At 43.7% G+C, this 19,398-nt stretch overlaps 2 protein-coding genes across 4 annotated transcripts in view; one reads left to right on the plus strand and one right to left on the minus strand.

Moving 5' to 3' along the window:
• atic (5-aminoimidazole-4-carboxamide ribonucleotide formyltransferase/IMP cyclohydrolase) lies at positions 1 to 8,308 on the plus strand. Its single transcript, XM_027012945.2, has 15 exons — positions 1 to 111; positions 532 to 658; positions 761 to 904; positions 1,445 to 1,533; positions 1,826 to 1,977; positions 3,061 to 3,217; positions 3,325 to 3,450; positions 5,217 to 5,324; positions 5,525 to 5,610; positions 6,053 to 6,142; positions 6,667 to 6,792; positions 6,887 to 6,979; positions 7,074 to 7,256; positions 7,392 to 7,547; positions 7,679 to 8,308. Exons 1-15 carry the CDS (start codon positions 96 to 98, stop codon positions 7,796 to 7,798), a joined length of 1,773 nt encoding a protein of 590 aa, XP_026868746.2. The 5' UTR covers positions 1 to 95; the 3' UTR covers positions 7,799 to 8,308.
• A 1,944-nt stretch (positions 8,309 to 10,252) lies between these two features.
• The window catches only part of fn1b (fibronectin 1b), a 30,520-nt gene continuing 21,374 nt past the window's right edge, over positions 10,253 to 19,398 (minus strand). For all 3 annotated transcript variants that reach the window (XM_035535008.1, XM_035535007.1, XM_035535006.1), the window contains 17 exons: positions 19,087 to 19,260; positions 18,723 to 18,878; positions 18,510 to 18,623; positions 18,112 to 18,390; positions 17,125 to 17,312; positions 16,588 to 16,675; positions 15,906 to 16,085; positions 15,591 to 15,680; positions 15,016 to 15,204; positions 14,758 to 14,847; positions 13,687 to 14,156; positions 13,372 to 13,510; positions 12,673 to 12,837; positions 11,913 to 12,038; positions 11,678 to 11,784; positions 11,270 to 11,383; positions 10,253 to 11,193 (listed from right to left, as the gene is read on the minus strand). In XM_035535008.1, coding sequence (XP_035390901.1) covers positions 11,116 to 11,193; positions 11,270 to 11,383; positions 11,678 to 11,784; positions 11,913 to 12,038; positions 12,673 to 12,837; positions 13,372 to 13,510; positions 13,687 to 14,156; positions 14,758 to 14,847; positions 15,016 to 15,204; positions 15,591 to 15,680; positions 15,906 to 16,085; positions 16,588 to 16,675; positions 17,125 to 17,312; positions 18,112 to 18,390; positions 18,510 to 18,623; positions 18,723 to 18,878; positions 19,087 to 19,260 — 2,747 coding nt within the window. In that variant the 3' untranslated portion in view covers positions 10,253 to 11,115. The remainder of the gene's footprint in view (positions 11,194 to 11,269; positions 11,384 to 11,677; positions 11,785 to 11,912; positions 12,039 to 12,672; positions 12,838 to 13,371; positions 13,511 to 13,686; positions 14,157 to 14,757; positions 14,848 to 15,015; positions 15,205 to 15,590; positions 15,681 to 15,905; positions 16,086 to 16,587; positions 16,676 to 17,124; positions 17,313 to 18,111; positions 18,391 to 18,509; positions 18,624 to 18,722; positions 18,879 to 19,086; positions 19,261 to 19,398) is intronic.

Raw genomic sequence — 19,398 nt, forward strand, 5'->3', positions numbered from 1 at the left:
TGAATCCACGTGTTTTGATTTGTCCGCCTGAAGCCAAATCCCATTGAGCATATTCTATAACTTCTGGGTCTCTATCAACAGGCCTTCGTATTATAATGGCTTCCGAGCTGGGTAAATCATTCGGTTTTCTTTCTCTGTTCCACTTTGTTGTGTGCATTATCCAAACTAGAAGGCGATTAAAACGTTTTCGTGAACTTTGTTGACAGTTTCGAAGTTATCGGCGACGAACATCCAAATTCTTTCCCCAAACAGTTTGTAATTTGTACATCTCAGATATTGAGTGTCAAATATCGGTAACGTCTTGAATGCGTTTTCAAGAACGAAACTGGAGGTGCTTTTATGTCTTAGCAAACCAGGATTGGGAATTTGCTAAAATCATTAACGTAGCTAACCTAGCTAGCTGTCCTAGCTTTCTCTAACTTCCTATCGCAAACATTTTTGCAGTTATTGTCCTTCACAGTACACCTGTTGCAAGAACGGTGCAATCAAATGTATCATTTGCTGTTCTCGCTGTTAATCTGTTTCTGTCAGCCCTCTTGAGTGTGTCGGATAAGACCGGGCTACTTGATTTCGCCAAGAGACTAATGTCGCTGGGTTTCTCTCTTGTGGCGTCGGGAGGCACGGCCAAAACCTTGCGCGATGCTGGCGTCTCTGTGAGGTATCATAACTGGTTAGGTCTCACAGAGAACAACAAATCTTACTCTTATTTATACCAAATGAAATGTTCGAATATTCGCTTTCTCCCCCTCTCTGTTATCAGAGATGTATCGGAGCTCACTGGTTTCCCCGAGATGCTAGGCGGTAGGGTCAAGACCCTTCACCCGGCGGTCCATAGTGGGATTCTGGCCAGACATACTCCGTCTGACCAGGCTGACATGGAAAAACAAGGCTTCAGTCTTGTGCGGTAAGGTTGACGATCAATAAGAAGCTTGCGATGGTTAACATGGTTCATTTCTTATCTAAACAGTTTTTGGCCTCGTTCAAACAGTATCTTACCGGACGAAAGAACTCCACGTGATGGCTGGTTTAAGACAGAAATATTGGCCACCACTCTCTTGTTTAGTGTTGGCTCAAGGATTGTTGGCTTTGTATAGTGTGACCATTTTTACTTAGTCTGGTCTCAGGGTAATTACCATGCTGCCTACAGTGGTTTACATTAGAATCTGGTTAGCACGTAATCCCACATGGTTCTAGCAAGAAGCCTTTGTTATGGAGTAATTTATCAATTTTTACACAGTGCAAAAATGTGCTTATGATATGTAGTTCTGGCATGTGTACATCTCACACTAGTTATAGGCATTGGAGAGTTTTAAAGTCTCAAGCATTAAAGTGATGAGCTTTTATCTAGATCCTATAGTTAAATTGGGTCAGTTTTTCCATAGGCTCAGGTTGTGGCTAGTAGGTAGTCCTAATTTCCTGTTATCTTGTGTTTGCCTTTCTCCAGAGTGGTTGTGTGTAACCTTTATCCTTTTGTGAAGACGATCATGTCCCCTAATGTGACTGTGGCTGATGCAGTGGAACAGATCGACATTGGTTAGTTTTTTGTGACTGGATATGTTCTACACACACAGATCTACTCAATACCTTAGTGAGATCTTTGTATTGTTGACTACTGGGGCCTGATATGCTAATTCTGTTGGCTACTCATCAAATCTTTCAGGTGGTCAGTGTATTGTGTTGGAGGAACTAGAACTAAACTATGCAATTTGTCAGTGGTTTTCATTGTGCATGTATAAACTGGCACTTATAGCATTGGATTACATTCTGATCATGAGTCCAGTGCTGATGGCCACACGCTAAAGTCATTTAACCCTTTCCTGTTCAGGTGGCGTCACTCTCCTTCGTGCTGCAGCCAAAAACCACGCACGAGTGACCGTTGTTTGTGACCCAGCCGACTACGAGTTGGTTGCCAAAGAGATGGAGGCCTCCGACAACCACGATAGCACTCTTGATACCCGCAAGACTCTTGCTCTTAAGGTAAACATAACAACCATTACAAGTACCCAACTAGGCCATATTCAACTTAATGAGGGTCACACTTCTGCACCAGCAGCATGATGAATATTATTTTTGATGAAAATGACCCTAAATACCTATTCCACCCACTTTGGGAAAATTATTTAATAATTAGAAATGAGCTGTAGGTGTATGGTTGGAAGCTGGTCCTTCTGTTGCTGTGCACAATGTGTGTTTGCAATCTTTCAGCTCATCACCAATGGTCAGTCCACTCTCAACATAATGGTGACACTAGTGTTTAAAAAATACTATGCTAAAACCACCTAGCATAAAGGTTGCTTTAGGAAACATGAATGCATTCATCCAGGAAAAAAGCATAGAAAAGCAGCTGCAGTCAGCCTGTTCAGACTTGCACACCAGTAGAAGTTCTTATTAACACACTCTAATCCCTAGCAAGTGACTCCCTCTATGGTTATTTGGCCTCCGATCTTAAGGACTGGCTGCAAAATCTATTCTTCATCTTGCATCTGCTGATTGCACCATTGGTCCCTTTCTGTTTAACTATTTCTCATTTTCACAGCTTGTTTTTGGAGGCGCGTGAACCGTGTGGAGACTAAGAATTATGCTCCGTGTTCAGCTTTAGCCATTGTCTCTTGGCCCAGATCCTCATTGACCCCTCAAAGCTGTCACCAGTGGGCAAAGTCCAGATGGACAAGGCCATGGAGTTTGTGTCCTCTGGAGTAATACTTTGTGTCTTTTATCTGCCAGTTCATTGCATGGGACATTGCAAGTCCTCCTGTGACCTTTTGAGGTGAACAACCTCTAGCAGAGAAGATGGAACACAGAATGTCAACATCAGGGCTTTTTGTTGACACATTTTCTGCAAAATAATAAATATTTTGGAGTCTCATGAAATGAGAAGCTTTTAAACCATGTGAACATAAGTAGTAAATATATTCTTGTACAGCATTTTTTTTCTTCCCCCAATTCATGTTTCCAAAGTAATTGTCTCAGTTGCTTCTGTTGTTGCTCATTGTGTGTTGTCTTGCATGGTGTGTATATAATTTTCTCACATGTACTTGCACCCCTGCCCCACCCCCACAGGCATTCACCCACACGGCTGAGTATGACGAGGCGATTGCTGGTTATTTCCGGCGCGAGTACAGCTGTGGGGTGTCCCAGCTACCGCTCCGCTATGGCATGAACCCGCACCAGACTCCAGCGCAGCTTTACACCTTACGGCCTGTCCTGCCACTGACAGGTACACGAACGCTATGCTGGACCTGTACTTCTAATGGTTGGGGCGGGGATTGTTCTGGTTCTGTAGTCAAATATGTGTGTCTCACTCTCTCTTGCTCTCTTTCTCAGTATTAAATGGTTCTCCAGGTTTCATAAACCTGTGCGACGCTCTCAACGCCTGGCAGCTGGTCAGAGAGCTGAAAAGTGCTCTGGGGATACCCGCTGCTACATCCTTTAAGCACGTCAGTCCGGCTGGTTAGTGACCATACACACACACACATGTCCACAGACTTACTAGCTGCACAAGATCTGCAACATGATTATACTTGTACACTCACAAACACATTTGGCTCTGCAGTTGAATATGCATGTCTTAGGTTTGTCACACAAATATGCCCATACACACACACACACACACACACACACACACACACACCCTATTTAACCGTATTGAGCTACACACCTTGTTCTTCTTTCAGTTGTCTAGCAAAAGTGCTCTTGACCTATCACCTTGTTCTCTCTCTCGCACATATGTAGATGTGGACAAATTTGTTGGTATCCTTCCACAAATAAGGAATAACCCACAAATTTCTCTAAAATAACTTTAAACCCACAAAAGTAATTTGCATCCATCATTATTTATTTCATTTTTTTTTTTTAATCTGACTTGCATTTGGTTTTTGATTCAACAGAATATTTTTACTTAATAAAGCAAATGAAAATGGCATAGACAAAAATCAGGGGACCCTTAATCAAATATTTTGTTGCACAACCCTTAGAAGCAGTCCTTACAAATGATATTTCCATAGCTGTCGATGAGACTTCTACACCTGTCATTAGGTACTTTGGCCAAATCATCCTGAGCAGATATCTCCAAGTGTCTCAGCTTTGAAGACTGCATGTTTCAGCTTTGCACATGCATGCTTTTGATTTGAATGTTTTGTGCGTAGCCATTCTTGGGCATTTTTAGCTGTGTGTTTTGGGTGATTAATCTGTTGGAGGTTCCATGACCTGCAACTGAGAGAGCTTTCTGACGCTGGCCATTGTTTTGCTCCAGAATACCTTGGCCATAAGCCATTGAGCCCTGCACTGATTTGTGGCACCCTGGGCCAGACACAGCCATGCAGCCCTTGAACCTCTTCCATGTTTCACCTAAGTTATGGTTTTATCTTTTGAAAGCTTAATTTTTTTGTCTGTGAACATTTAAACCTGACTTGCCAAAAAGCTCCAGTTTTCTCATCTGTCCAAAGGATTTTCTCCCAGAAACATTGTCAATATGCATTTTAGCAAATTCCGTTCTGACATTTTGGTTTTTGCATCAGTGGTGGAGTCCTTATAGGTCTTCTTCCATGGAGCCCACTGTTGTTCAAATGGTGTGGTCTGACCCAGCTGAACACCTTGACCTTGCAGTTCAGCTTTTGTTTCTTTGGAAGTTTTCCTTGGCTCCCCCCCTCCCCCCTTCTCTTCTCCCTCATCTTGTCATATAAGGAGGCTGACTACATTTTAAACTTCTTGATAAAATTTGCAACTGTGGTCACTGCTTGGAGCTGGTCATATAATTTTTATCTTTTTGCATGCTTGTCAATATTTTCATTTTGACCTCTTCATACAACTCTATTCTCTGGCCTGTGTTCATTGTGGTGCCATGATGCCAGACAAGAGAGTGTTTACTTTGATCATCTCTCCATATAAATAGGCTGAATGACTGACTGATTTATAAGACTGAAAATGTGTGATAATTAAAGAAAACCATTTGAAATGTCACTAATACAATTATCACTTTTTTCTATTGGTTCCATCAAATGTATTAATGCCGTTTTAGTGTCTCTGCACAATTTCTCTCTCTTCACACTTTGCCTTTCTCAGACATACCAGACATGTAGGTAAGGCTTACATGAGACAACTGCGTTTAATTGTATTCCTCATCTGGAGGAATGATGCATTGTTTGTGAATTGTAAGGGTACCAAACCATTTGTCCCCGTCTGTATTTGACTGACTGTTCTTTGGCACGCCATTGCAGGGGCTGCAGTCGGCGTCGCGCTGACTGAAGAGGAGGCCAAGGTGTGCATGGTACACGACATGCTGAAGGACCTTACCCCCCTTGCCATTGCCTATGCCAGAGCCAGAGGTATAGCACATGTGGGCTTGCTTGAATGTGGACTTGCTCGCTCGTGTTTATCCTTTTGCCTTTCAGCAATTTAAGTGCAACTCTCTTCAGGTATAAAGGCTACTTGACTCTTATGCGCTGGATCACATGGCGTGGAGGCGAGGATGCTTGGTAACTGCGCGAGAATGAACATTTAAAATGTCTCAGGACTGTCTTTTCAGGTGCAGACAGAATGTCTTCCTTTGGAGATTTCATCGCTCTTTCTGACCCATGTGATGTTGCTACTGCTAAGATCATCTCAAGAGAGGTGCGTTCATGGGTGGTCAGGTGTGAATGTTGGGTGGACCAATAGAGGTTCGAGCTGATACTCTGCTGACACCTTGAGGATCTGCTGGGCCTACAGGAGTTTGGCCCATTTGTTCCCCTCAGTAGATTGCTTGGGTTCATGAACTGGGTCAGTGGTAGCTCAGTCGTTAAGGTACTTGACTAGTAATCAGAAGGTTGCCAGTACAAGACCTAGGCAGGATCTGTAATTATCTGGCTTCACATACCCAGCATTGAGGTTGAGGGACGAATTAAGAGGGGAGTGCGGGGGTGGTTATAATTTCAAAAGATCGCACCCGTCGTTTCACTTCTTCCATTCACCAACTTTAAGCATCGCATCCATTTGACCAGCACACAAGCTAGCATGAAAATGTTGCAGTCAGCCATGTCAGCTGATTGTTTGAATACTCCTTTTGCTTTTCCAGGTCTCGGATGGCATCATTGCTCCTGGCTATGAGGATGAGGCCCTTCGCATTCTCTCCAAAAAGAAGAATGGAAACTACTGCATCCTGCAGGTAGCATCTACTTGGATGAACAAGAGCTAAACTCGCTTGTCTCCTTTCACACACTTTCACTCCTCTGATATTGATGTTTCAGTTTGACAACAATAAACACCACCACATCTTTTCAGCAAAAGATGGTCTGTTTATTGGCATGCAAGTGACATACTAGCTAAACACACTAGCAGTTATTTTGTTTTTACTAGGCATGTTCTTGTTTTCTTGAATTATTGCTTCCTTAGAAATCCTCATATGATGATAATGAACAACAGTGTTATTTAAATTAAGCCATGCAGCCCAGTGGCCCAGAGCCAGTTGAAATGCTTTCATCATTCACTGCACTGTCACTAGAAAGAGTTGCCTGCTCAGAATGGAAGTCACTTTCTAAATCTGTGTACTATTAAAATATCTCCTGTTTAAATGTTTGTTTGTATATTTGTCATTTGATGCTGGCATGGCACTAAAAATAGAGCCCCTAGCCTTGTTATCTGCGCTAGCGTCTATGTGACTTGTGGCCTTTTTAACACGCCCCCTCTCAGATGGACCCAGCATATGAGCCTGATGAAGAGGAGGTACGAGTGCTGTTTGGCCTGCACCTCCAGCAAAAGAGGAACAGCACGCTTGTTGATAGAGGAATCTTCGGGAACGTGGTCTCCAAGGGCTCGGTACCCGCCAGCATACAGCAGCGTGGTGATTAAGTGATGTTTGGTGGGTGTGTCATGCAGCTCAAACCACACCCCTTCTTTGTCCCCCTGTTAGTTGCCAGAGAGGGCCCTGCAGGACCTCATCGTTGCCACTGTTGCTGTGAAGTACACCCAGTCCAACTCTGTCTGCTATGCCAAGGACGGCCAGGTAATCACACGGTCAACAGAGAACAAAGCAGTCGGGTTGGTTATGTTGGGTTTGGTTGACGTGTGTGTGTGTGTGTGTGTGTGTGTGTGTGTAGGTGATCGGCATTGGCGCTGGGCAGCAGTCCCGCATCCACTGCACACGGCTGGCAGGAGACAAGGCAGATAACTGGTGGCTACGTCACCACCCTCTAGTGCTGGGCATGAAGTTCCGCACCGGCGTAAAGCGTGCCGACATGGCCAACGCCATCGACCAGTACGTCAGCGGCACCATTGGGGAGGTACGTTACCATCCACACTGGTGAGAGCTCAGATATTATTACAACCCGTTTCCATTGTAGTCTTTGTTTTTTCTTTGTTTCGTATCAGTTTGGGCAGCTGCGGGTGTGTTGGGGTGTCTCTTGTCTGTATCTCAGGGCCCGGACCTGGCTGCTTGGAAAGCCCTCTTTGAGGATGTTCCTGAGCCTTTGTCAGAGACAGAGAGGAAGAACTGGCTCAGCTCCCAGCAAGCTGTAGCTCTCAGCTCTGATGCATTCTTCCCCTTCCGAGACAATGTTGACCGCGCTAAACGGGTAAAAACCCTGTCTATTCTTTCTTTTAAACCCCCTCCCTCCCAACACATTGCTGTTATTGGAGCTGGCTATGTGTTTTCAGTGAATATATTTACATGGGGTTCCCTCTGTCTGCCCGGGTTTGTTTCCAGAGTGGCGTTGAGTACATCGCTGCTCCGTCTGGCTCCACCGCTGACGAGGTGGTTATCAGCGCCTGTAATGATCTGGGCATCACTCTGGTGCACACGAACCTGCGCCTGTTCCACCACTGAATGCCTTCTTGCACCCCACATGTGCACTCACCTACACAGGTCTGTGCAACAGCAAGCCCTCCATCCATCCCCGTCCCCGTCCTGAATCTGGACCAAGTTCTGTCTGCTCTTAAAATTCGATTTATCTCCTATCCACCATAGTCTCTTGCCTGGTCTACACATTTTCTACATCCTGCTCCCCAACTCATGTGAACCATGGCTTGCTGGGCTGCAGGGAGTCCTTCACCTACAGCCTATCTGCTAAACTTTATCTAGTAGTAAGGAATTTAAGGAGTGCTAGTAGAAGTTTAATTACATTCTTTTAAGTGTAATTTAGGCTACAATTAAACACACCTGGCAATAGCTTCTACCTTAGAAGGTGTTAATTTGAAAATTAGCCTTTGATTTAAACTGTTAAATAGCAGAACAGTATGGTACAGAACTAACACAGCTCTGTGATTCACATTCCATTAGACTACTGTACTTGTGTTTGTTCACCAATGCAACTGCAACTAAAGAAATGAAACATGTTTTCTCAGTGTGCATTCTCTTCTTTGAACAGGTGTTAGTAAGGCGTAAGTGTTCTTGATTGTTACGATAGGCTTGTAGCTTCATGGGGGGGGGGGTTTGTTTGAAATAATTAAATAAAATTAGAATATTGAAATTTAACTTGTCAGCAATTCAAAAAGTGAAACTTGTATAGATTGATTACACACAGTGATCTATTTCAAGCATTTATTTCTTTGAATGTTGATGATTTATGGCCTACAGCCAATGAAAACCCAAAAGTCAGTATCTCAGAAAATTAGAATATTGTGGAAAAAGTTTAATATTGTAGACTCATGGTGTCGTACACTAATCAGCCAATCAACACAAAACACCTGCAAAGGTTTCCTAAGTCTTTAAATGGTCCCTCAGTCTCGTTCAATAGGCTACACAATCATGGGGAAGATTGCTGACTTGACAGTTGTCCAGAAGGCAGTCATTGAAACTCTCCACAAGGAGGGTAAGCCACAAAATGTCATTGCTAAAGAAGCTGGCTATTCACAGAGTGGTCCAAGCATATAAATGGAAAGTTGAGTAGAAGGAAAAAGTGTGGTAGAAAAAAGTGCACAAGCAACAGAGATAACCACAGCCTTGAAAGGATTGTCAAGAAAAGGTGACTCAAGAATTTGGGGGAGATTCACAAGGAGTGGACTGCTGCTTAAGTCAGTGCTTCAAGAGCCACCACACACAGATATATCCAGGACATGGCCTACAACTGTTGCATTCCTTGTGTTAAGCAAATGTCAGAAGCATCTTACCTGGGCCAAGGAGAAAAAGGACTGGACTATAGCTCAGTGGTCCAAAGTCCTGTTTTCAGATTAAATTAAATTTTGCAATTAATTTGGGAATCAAGGTGCTAGATTCTGGAGGAAGAATGGAGAGGCACACAGTCCAAGCTGCTTGAGGTCTAGTGTGAAGTTTCCACAATCAGTGATGGTTTGGGGATCCTTGTCATCTGCTGGTGTTGGTCCACTGTGTTATATCAAGTCCAATGTCAGTGCAGTGATCTACCAGGACATATTAGAGCACAGCTATGCTCTGCTGCCAAGCTTTATGGAGATGTACTTTTCATTTTCCAGCAGGACTTGGCACCTGCCCACACTGCCAAAAGTACCAATACCTGGTTTAATAACCACAGTGTCACTGTGTTTGATTGGCCAGCAAACTCACCTGGCCTAAACCCCATAGAGAACCTATAGGGTATTGTCAAGAGGAAGATGAGACACCAGATCCAACAATGCAGATGAGCTGATTTCAAAGCAACCTATCAAGGAGCCCCAACCAAGTATTGAGTGCCTATACCTTACATAATTTTCAATAGGCCAACATTTATGTATTAAAAATAATTTTTTGAATTGATCATATAAGATTTTCTGAAATACTGACTTTTAGGTTTTCATTGGCTGTAGGACATAATCATCAACATTAAAAGAAATAAATGCTTGAAATAGATTAGTCTGTGTGCAATGAATCTATATAATAGAGAAGTTTCACTTTTTGAATTGAATGAGTGACATTAACTTTTTGATATTCTAATTAATTGAGATGCACCTGTATGTGTGTGTGTGTGTATATGTATATATATATATATATATATATATATATATATATATATATAAAATCTTTCCTTCAAGCTCAGGTCCTCTGCCAGAGGCCTGGGAGCTTCAGAGTCCTGTGTAGTATCTTAGTTGCTCTCAGCACTGCACTCTTCTGGAATGAGATCTTGGATGTTGTTCCTGGGATCTGTTGTAGCTATTCTGCCAGTTTATGGGTTATAGCCCGTAGTGCGCTGATTACCACGGGATACATATACACAATTTTTCTGAAGCTTGTGAACAGAAGGATAAGATGCCCATGACTAGTTTGTTCAAGTTAGTTTACCCTGTTTGATCGATGTAGAAATGCAAGAAGGCACATTAAACACAGCCATGATGGTCTTTGTAAAACTTTTATCAAAAATGGAAAGTTGACAGTAGTGAAGACTTGGCACCGACAGTACAAAAAAAAGTACTCTCCTGCAGGCATTTAAAAAGAACACTTCAGGAACCAAGGGAAAAAAAATAAACTAATAAAAAGTAAAGAAATTAAACAAATTACCAAAATCAAGAATAATAATCTAAAAACAGTGCTGGCTTCAAATAAACTTGAGCCTTAGAAGATAAACACTTTTAGAACCTATAAAGGGCAAATTTAAAACCTGAAAGAAACCTCTGTGTGTAGCAGAATGGTACATTCTTACAATACAGTGCTGGATTTCTGTTGTCATTGTTTTGCATCACGCACATTTACAAAAATAGATTTATTACCTGATTACATTTTTTTTCTGATCATACTGGTAAGGTAGTTTATTATTGAAAAAAAATAAAATAAAATATCTAGAATCAACCATGGTTCACTTCAGAAAAGTTCTTCAGATGCAGTTGAAAATACTAATAATTTACAGTCTGAGTGGCAAACTGCAATGCTAAAATTTGATTATTGCCTTCTTAAAGTCTTTAAATGAGGTAAAAAAAAAAAAAAAAAGCCAATCAGTTAGCCTTACCGACAATACAACCAATTACAATCAGCGAAGGGGGGAAGGGGGGTCCTGTGTTACAATGGAATCATGTCAGCTTGCTTGTTGAGAAGCAGCAGTAGGGCAGCGACAGTGAATATGGTAAACGTTACGAGGGCTTTAGGACACTAAGGGGTTAGTACAGTCTTACAAACATCACATTGCCATACAGTGCCCCATATGGGGTTTGGGAAGAATATCTGGGGGTCATGCAGCGGTCCAAAGGGCTCTGCGGACCTCACTCTCTGGGGTTGTGGTTGGCAACAGCGTCAGCCAAAAGGTCTGGACGGAGGCACTCAATGGGGCACTGAATGTTCTGGGGGCAAAAAGAGGCATATAAGTACACTTTGCTAAGGGGGATTTTCTTACTGCTGTGGGGGATGCAGGCTTACCACTTTGCGTAGCGTGCTGTCCCGGGAAAGGCTGAGTTTGTCCGAATGGACTGGCTGCAGCAGGCTAGCGTCGATCTCTGCTCCCGGCCTTCTGCAGTTCTCACAGCGCCAGCCCTGACGAGGAACGTGCACAGTTAAGAGGAGACATGTATAAGCTGTCCTAGCTGAGAACCACCCAGAGCCTCTGTGGTTTTGTTTCCCATGTCCCTTTTTCACTATGCTAAGTTTTCCATAAAGGTCTATCATAAATCCCATGACATATTTCACAGGAACTACAGCAGCACTGACTTTTTTGAAGATCCTATAAATGACAATTCAATTAGAAACCCTTTGCCCCATAAACACTCTCATTTCCATGTTGCACTACCTCGTAGCCGTGTTAACGTGATGATAAATCCGATACCATACCTGTTGTCCGCCGTAGCAGGTGCAGGTGCAGATAGCGCCGAGGTATTCCTTCTGCCACTGGTTGCCAATGTGGTACATTTTCCCATCGTCATAACACGTTGACTCGTCTGTAATGTGACATTTGATTTCACCAAATCAGCCTTCAAGTAACATCATGATTCTTAAGCCGATTCAAGAGAAAGACGGACTGAGCAGGTCGCCAGCCAAGGGTGAGGTGAGGGAGGAGAGGACTTACGTGGCTCGCATTTGAACTCTCCCTTGCCATTGCCAAGACAGGTGCAGCTCATCATGTGACCATTCTCAGCCCGCCTGTCCCACCTCTCCCCGATGCGATAGTTGTTACCATTGTCGTGGCACCACTCTGCAGGAAAGAGAAAGGTGGGAGCTTAGATGCACACTATGTACATACACCATTAGATATAAGCTGCATTCCATTCCACAGGGTCCCTACGCAGTGCCAGTGTATCGTCCAGTGTGTCTTTTGTTTTGTTTCTCTTGTCAGTTCCTTTTTGCTGCAGACTATCGAACCCATCTGATTGATGTCGGCTATCAGCTGCTATAGCCAATTTTAACCTCATGATAACTAACAGTTGGAAGATCCTTCTGAACTGAATGTTTTCATTCTCTACAAGTTTGGAATGAAACCTTTGCAGGGAACTCTTAGGTCAATGTATCTACATACACTATTAGATGCACACACTGATAATCAGTGGGCTTCCAGGGACCAGAGCTCTGAGTAAAATCCAGATATTTTTCCAAGCAATAGGGTACCTAAAGAAATACATCACACAATACATCACAAACCAAAACAGGTAGCATAGCCAGCATGTTTTCCCTGATTTTGCTGGAAGACTTGATGTTCCTAGGAGAACAAAACTTTGGCTACGTGGGAAATCGATTTGTTTCATAATGTTCAAAGAAAAACGGTGGCAGATTATTTGGTAGGTCGTACTCAAAAACTGTATTTGCACCATTATGCTCATGGGGTTACATACTTGACGAGTCACATCTGAAATGGCCGCTTCCCAGACCGAGGCATCGGCACCAGAGCTTGAAGCCTGTCTCAGACATGCGCTCCCACTCATCCCCAACCTCGTGGTAGGTAGCGGTGAATGTGTCATAGCACGAGTCACTGCTGGGTGGAGCAGGCCCCCCTGCAACTGAAGGGTATAGATGAGAAAGCAAAGATCACACTGAATTGTAAAAACATTTATGTGAATGAGAAAAGTCTGTTGGTGGAGTCTATAAGTTCACACTTTTTTAAAACTTATTTTTCAAAAATGTGTATTCGGACTATTAGCTTTGACATAAATGTGCATAGGGAAAGAAACATAAACATCATGAATGAGTTCACGTCCCTCATTCAAGGTGACAACAGCAACACACATGCCATGACACTCTCTGGCTTTTGCTGCTGTTGTTGGCACTGAATATGTTTGTAAACCCCTGGAGATGCTCAAATGTGAATCCAAGGTGAAATGTCCATGTCAGTGTCTAGCCCTGGATTCGTCTGCATACGCACAGCTGCGTTGATAATGTAATAACCATTATGGACATGCTTGCCTGTGCTACTACACTCAAAAAGATAAACTGCAAACTGGACACTCGGCCTAAAAATGAGACTTAAGAAACAAATAATTTGCCCCGGGGTGTGAAAGAAAGCTGGAGTGGAGCAGCCCTGTTCTCTTTCATACCCGTGTTCCCAGCGGTGATGATCTTTTCCAGGATCTTGTGCTTTAGCGCCCCCTTCAGTGCCTCCACGATAACGTTGTATGAGGCTCCTGAAGTGAGGCCGATCAGTGTGGCAGTGGTGGAGGTGGCTGGGATGCGCATCTGCAATGAAGCAGCAGTCTGGTGATGCATGTACAGTATCTTTCCTATTCCTGCCATAAAAACTCTTTTGGAGGTCAAGTCAGTTCATCAATGACCACACTTGATATATGGGCATAAAACATTATTGTTAACATTACTGTTAAATTCCTGGATTTCCCATATTGTATGCTTCTCACCTGGAATGCCTTCTCTTCCTGATGTGTGATGGGGTGGCAGGAAACCAGGTAGGCAGAGCTCTGCTGGAAAGGCGGCCAGGAGATGGTGGTCTGGGTCTGGGCCTCCTGCGGCGTCCCTGTCTGGTTCTCTGGAAAACCAAAAGGGAGGCCATAACCGGGCCTCTCATTCACCTGGACGATCACGGGCACCCGGCCCCCATCCGATCCTGCCTTAGGGATGTACACCAGTGTCTCCCCGACTCCGGGGACATGGGGCCGATTGATGCTGGGTTGGTAGTCCCCGCTGGGCTGGCTGGGTCTGTTGTTGTACTCTGTGTACTCCACATGCTGCCCATGGCCGCCCAGGTCCGGCTGGGCCGTGGGGCCCGCCACGTGCACCCTGTTGTCTTCCACATCCACCTCGGGCACATCCAGGCGGTCATGGGAGCCATGGCGCGGGGGAGTGGGCAGCAAAAGCGATGTGGGTTCCTCTGAGCGGAAGAGGGTGGTTAGCAGCAAAGCAGTAGGGGGCAAAGACTGTTGCAGTAGCAACTAACAGCCAGGAGGGGCATTGAAGATCCAGCCAAGGAGACAGTGTTTAATATCACAAAATTAGATATTAAACATGGAATAAAGTAACAAGAAATGTAGAAATATTGGTGAAATGTCCTTTAAAAGCGGATCGAACTGAGGCCTTTAACAAACAAAAGCTTCTCCTTGGTGGATCTTGTAAGCACCAGCCACTGCATTGCAGGTTGCCTCCAGTTAACGGCAGAATTACATTCCATAGAATTTCTGACAGGAACAGACTTTGGTCTACATTACAGCTCATCTACATGAGCTGTACTCAGTCTCTAAAGCATTCAGCTATAACAGTTTTAGTTGTCATTTTGTCATTGACTTTAATGCTACTGAGCAAGCTGTAAAATGTTCATTCCAGAAGCAGTTAAGCAGAGTCATGCTAGCAATTCAAAACTTCTTTTTGTCTGCTTTTGCCAGAGGGCAACGAAAAGATGTTTTGAAGGAGTACACCTTTTATCGAAATGTATTTGTGTGTATGTGTGTGTGTGTGCGTGTGCATTTTACACTTACGGGTCCTTGCTTTGCCTACTAGTGGGGGGCTTGTTTTGGTGTTCTGGAGAGCAATGATCTTAATGATGTATTCAGTTGCTGGTTTCAAACCTAAAAGAAAAAAATAATTTTCCTGGCATGAAGGTATGAATATTAATGTTTATATATATATATATATATATATATATATATATATATATATATATATATATATGTGTGTGTGTGTGTGTGTGTGTGTGTGTGTGTGTGTGTAAAATTTATATATGCAGGTGATCATACCAGTGATGGTGGCGTAATTGACGCCAGCATGTGGGCGTGGTAAGAGCTCACGTGGACTGCTCCCTGCCTCCTCATAGGTGATATAATACCCTGTGATGTAGCTGGTGGGCGGTTGCCAGGCAAAGGAGATGGAAGTTGGGGTGAGGGAGGTGAACTGCAGGTTGGTGGGAGGCTGGACAGTTGGGGGAGCTGAGCAAACACACACACAAACACACAGAGCTGAATGGCACATTCAATTCAATCTTTGTGCTTTAATCATGTTTCATATTTAAATCTATCCTAAGCTATCTTTAGCTTCCACAATATTAAAAGAGGTCTTGTATCACTGCTGTCACCATGACAACCAGACAGTACCCCGAAGAAGAGCCGCAAATATGCATGTACTCTCTGTTCATCAGCAAGACCCACTTGGTGAAATGTAGCTAATTTTCATGCAGGAGCCCCAACAAGCAGGTGAAGCAGGACTGGCCTGACTGTATCCCCAGCGTGAGGGTGAGGGTCAGTGTCTTTCAGCTGCAGGGTGTCGGACAGTGGAGTTGTTCTTATCGTCAGCATGTCAAAGGTGGAGAACGTACCTGTGGTGACTATGAGGGTGAAAGGGTCACTGCGACTTTCTCCGTTTAGGGTGTAGATGCTTATCCTGTATTTGATACCTGGCTGCAGACCTGAAAGAGTGAACACAGGATGCATCACCTAGCAGTGGAATGAATAAAAGCCTGGCTGGTTCAAACATACAGGCGTAGTCCAGCCAAAAATGCTAGCTAGGTCTTTCCCTTTTAAATGCAGTTAAAATACTCATCTGCCAAACACTTGCAAATAGCCATTTTAGCCTCTTTGTTGAAACTGCACCTTTAACAGCTGGAAGCTTCACCATGACAACCATGTCCTACCTGTGATGGTGACAGTGCGCTCTTCAGCTGGCACCACCTTCCTAATGGGTTGGTGACTGCCAGTGGTGGGAGTGGCCTCAACGAGGAAGCCCGTCATTGGCTCGATCTTAGTGCGCCAGGCGAGCGTGACGCTAGAGTCCTTCATTTCGGAGATGCGCACACGCCGAGGTGGGCTAATGTCTGCAGGATTATAATTTATTAACAAGAATGATTCAGGTGCAAAAACAAACAAACCCCCCCCCCCCCCAAAACAAAACAAAAAAAATGTTGTCAACAATTAGCTCATCTATTTTTTATATTCTGAGTAATCCTAGATATTCAGAGTAAGAGAGAAAGCAATTGAGAGAAAACACCCAGTGTTCTGCACCCTTCCCTAAATAAAAATAGTCCAGTTAAAGCCAGCTTCATTGTTAATGCTGTAAATAATGATAGATGATAAAATGATAAATGATAATGATAAAATAATTACAAATATAAACTAACAAATGACAATATAATCCAGGACAACCGTTATGTGGTGTCAATGGCATGTTTTAATATACCCTGATGTCTCAAACAATTACAGGACATAATTGCAGTCTGACCCGTTTCAATTCCAAACATGCAGCCATTTTGTGGTGCACGGAAAATGATGAGCTGTAAATCGTACATGGGAGCACACAGAGCAGTTAAGCTCACTGACCTTCATTAGTGGTGACCTCTCCAACCAGAGGTCGGCTGCTCAGGGAGTTCTTCAGTGCGTAAACGCGAACCTCATACACGGTGGCAACCTGCAGCCAATCCTCATTTTAGCAAACCATCAAACTTCGATTGTGACTTCCATATTAAAAGGCTTTTCTTTGGGATCATATCTCCCTTATTCGCACATATTACTATTCATGCTATTTTACAATCAAGACCACTTTTTGACCAACAACACACAAAGGCTTGTTCATAGCATTTAGTATGTATATAGTGCAGTATATATACACACACATAGTCATATATATACATATATGATACATAGTATGACTTTGCAACAGCAACGTTAATCAGTGAAGAACTGTACAATAGAGTCAGGTAGATAACAATAGTTGGCAGTTTTGTTTTGTTTTTTTGTCAGTACAGAAGGGGCATACTACAGCAGAATGTGCTATATGGAGGGTTGAGTGAATACTGCTTTGTAGAAGCACTGAGCGTGCACTGCACAGTAGTCGGCTGAAAAAGGAATCTAATTTACCAGGAGTCCAGGCACTGTCACTTGCGTAGAGTCAGGAGCCACGTTCATCTCTTTGGGCAGGGCATGTTTGTTCTTGGGGGTGACCATCACACGGTAGCCACTAAGCCTGACCACGGGGGCTCTCCACAGCACGACAAAAGAGGAGGGGCCAACATCTCTGAACTGGATGTCCGTGGGGGCGGGTACAGCTGGAGGGGGAGGAGCAGCCAGAGTAAGATCATACAGAAACAGGTGAAGCAAAGACCCGATGTGATGTAATGCTGAAGTTTCAACGGAATTTATTTTTTCATAACTGGAAACAGAAATCATCTTATTTGTAAGGCCATAAAAATATATCTTTTAATAGTTAAAATAAAATCATAAGTCACAATAGATAATCAAGATAAAATCTGTTTTTGCTATTTTTTTGAGTTAGAATATACAGCTTTTAACTGGATTAGCCTATCCCTTCAGAGGACTACCTCCCTGCAGAATTCAAATCAGAATATAACACCTCGTATCCAGGTCATCTGCAGGGTCGGAGTTCTCTGCAGTTTATACAGCAGAAATGTTTGTTAATGGTCAAGGCAACAATTAAACACCAACACTAAAAAACAATTTTTTTAACTAGAAAAATTGTCTGAGCAGCCTTAAAATTTGGATTATCATAAGTTATAACATTGTTATGTTATACTATACTATACTATACTATATATACACTATACTATACTATACTATACAATAACATACATAGTTTTCTAAATAAAAGACCTAATTATTTTTAGATGTTTGGCATGAAAAAAATGATGAATTCATGTCACACATTCACACTGCAAATTCCAGCACCACACTTTAAGGAAATGATCAGTTACATATTCTGCATTAATCATGTTCACAACAACCTCCTCGGTGTGGACTTGGACGTATGCATGGTTAATATGAGACCTCTGCCGGAAGTCACTGAATGTCAGGGGGCCCTTGTACGGGACACCCTGTGGTAGTGCTCACCAGTGGCCTGCGATCCCTGGAGGGTTGCGCTGGTCTGATGGCCATTCAAGGCAATGACCTGGACCGTGTACTCGGTTGCTGGGCGCAAGCCGCTTAGCAGCACGGTGTGGTCGGAGCTGTGAGGAGCTGGCTGCCATTCACGCATCCCCTCCTGGGAGCTGGAGTACAGGACCCGGTATGCTGTCACGGGACCCTGCGGGATGCTCCACGACACTCTAAGGGACGTGGTGTCAACATTATCGAATGCCAGCTCACCAGAAGGATCTGGATGGCTTGAAGCTAAAGGAAAGAGGTACTGGAGTTTAGAAAACTAGATTTTAGTTATTGTAGCACCATTTTAGTATACATTGAACTGAATAAAAAATAAAAACAAACAAACAAACAAAAAAACCTCTCACATGTAGTTGCTTTTTCTACCACTGGGCGGCTCTCCCCATCACGGCTGATAGCATGCACGCTTATGACGTACTCCACCGTAGGCTTCAAGCCTGTTACTTTCAACTCTGTCTGATCTGTGAACACAGTGAATTACACAGTGACAGTAGGCCACAGCGAACACAGTGAATAACACAGGAACAGAGTAGGCCACAGTGAGATATGTAGAGACTTACCGGGGCCTACCACCTTGGTGAAGGTGGGTCCCTCTCCACTTTGGGGAACCCCTGTGACCTTGTAGCCTGTAATGGGCCCTTTTGCTGGACTCCAGCGCACAGTCATGACACTGTCCTGGATATTCGTCACGTCCAAGGCAGAGGGTGAGGGGACATCTGGGGACAGATTGATCATTTCAAACCAACTGCACTCACTGAACACCTCTATTAATAAAAGTGTTCTTAGGTAAGTATTACACACTTAGGGCCATGATATATAGGCTTCTGGAACTGACGCTCTAATAAAATGGTTTGTAGGTCAGTATTGCCTGCTCTCACTGTCATGGCAGTGAAGACCACACTGATCTTTGCTCGAGATACCCACTATGGCTGCCAGTCCTGTGCGTGATGATAGTGGGCGTGCTGGAGGCGGGGCTGTCTCCACGGCCAGTCACTGCATACACGGTGATGGTGTATTCAGTGCCTGGTTGCAGGCCACTGATCGTGGCAGTCGAATCTGTGCCCGGCACAGTGAACTCCTTGGTAGAGCCACTCTCTCCTATAGTCCAGGAAAATTCAACTGAGCCATCACGCCATCATTAAATGCCATGTTATGCACCATGATAAACTAAAATGCCAGGCATTAAACTCTCCACTGGTGGGTCCAGACTCCCATTTACCACTCTTGTAATTACAA

Source organism: Electrophorus electricus, chromosome 16, assembly GCF_013358815.1.
Source record: "Electrophorus electricus isolate fEleEle1 chromosome 16, fEleEle1.pri, whole genome shotgun sequence".
Taxonomy (NCBI): domain Eukaryota; kingdom Metazoa; phylum Chordata; class Actinopteri; order Gymnotiformes; family Gymnotidae; genus Electrophorus; species Electrophorus electricus.

Bases quoted from the DNA above. Each gene is read 5' to 3' on its own strand.
- atic (XM_027012945.2), top strand. The intron at 3,218-3,324 runs GTACACGAACGC...TCTCTTTCTCAG, and splicing joins GCCTGTCCTGCCACTGACAG to TATTAAATGGTTCTCCAGGT. The intron at 7,257-7,391 runs GTACGTTACCAT...TCTGTATCTCAG, and splicing joins TCAGCGGCACCATTGGGGAG to GGCCCGGACCTGGCTGCTTG.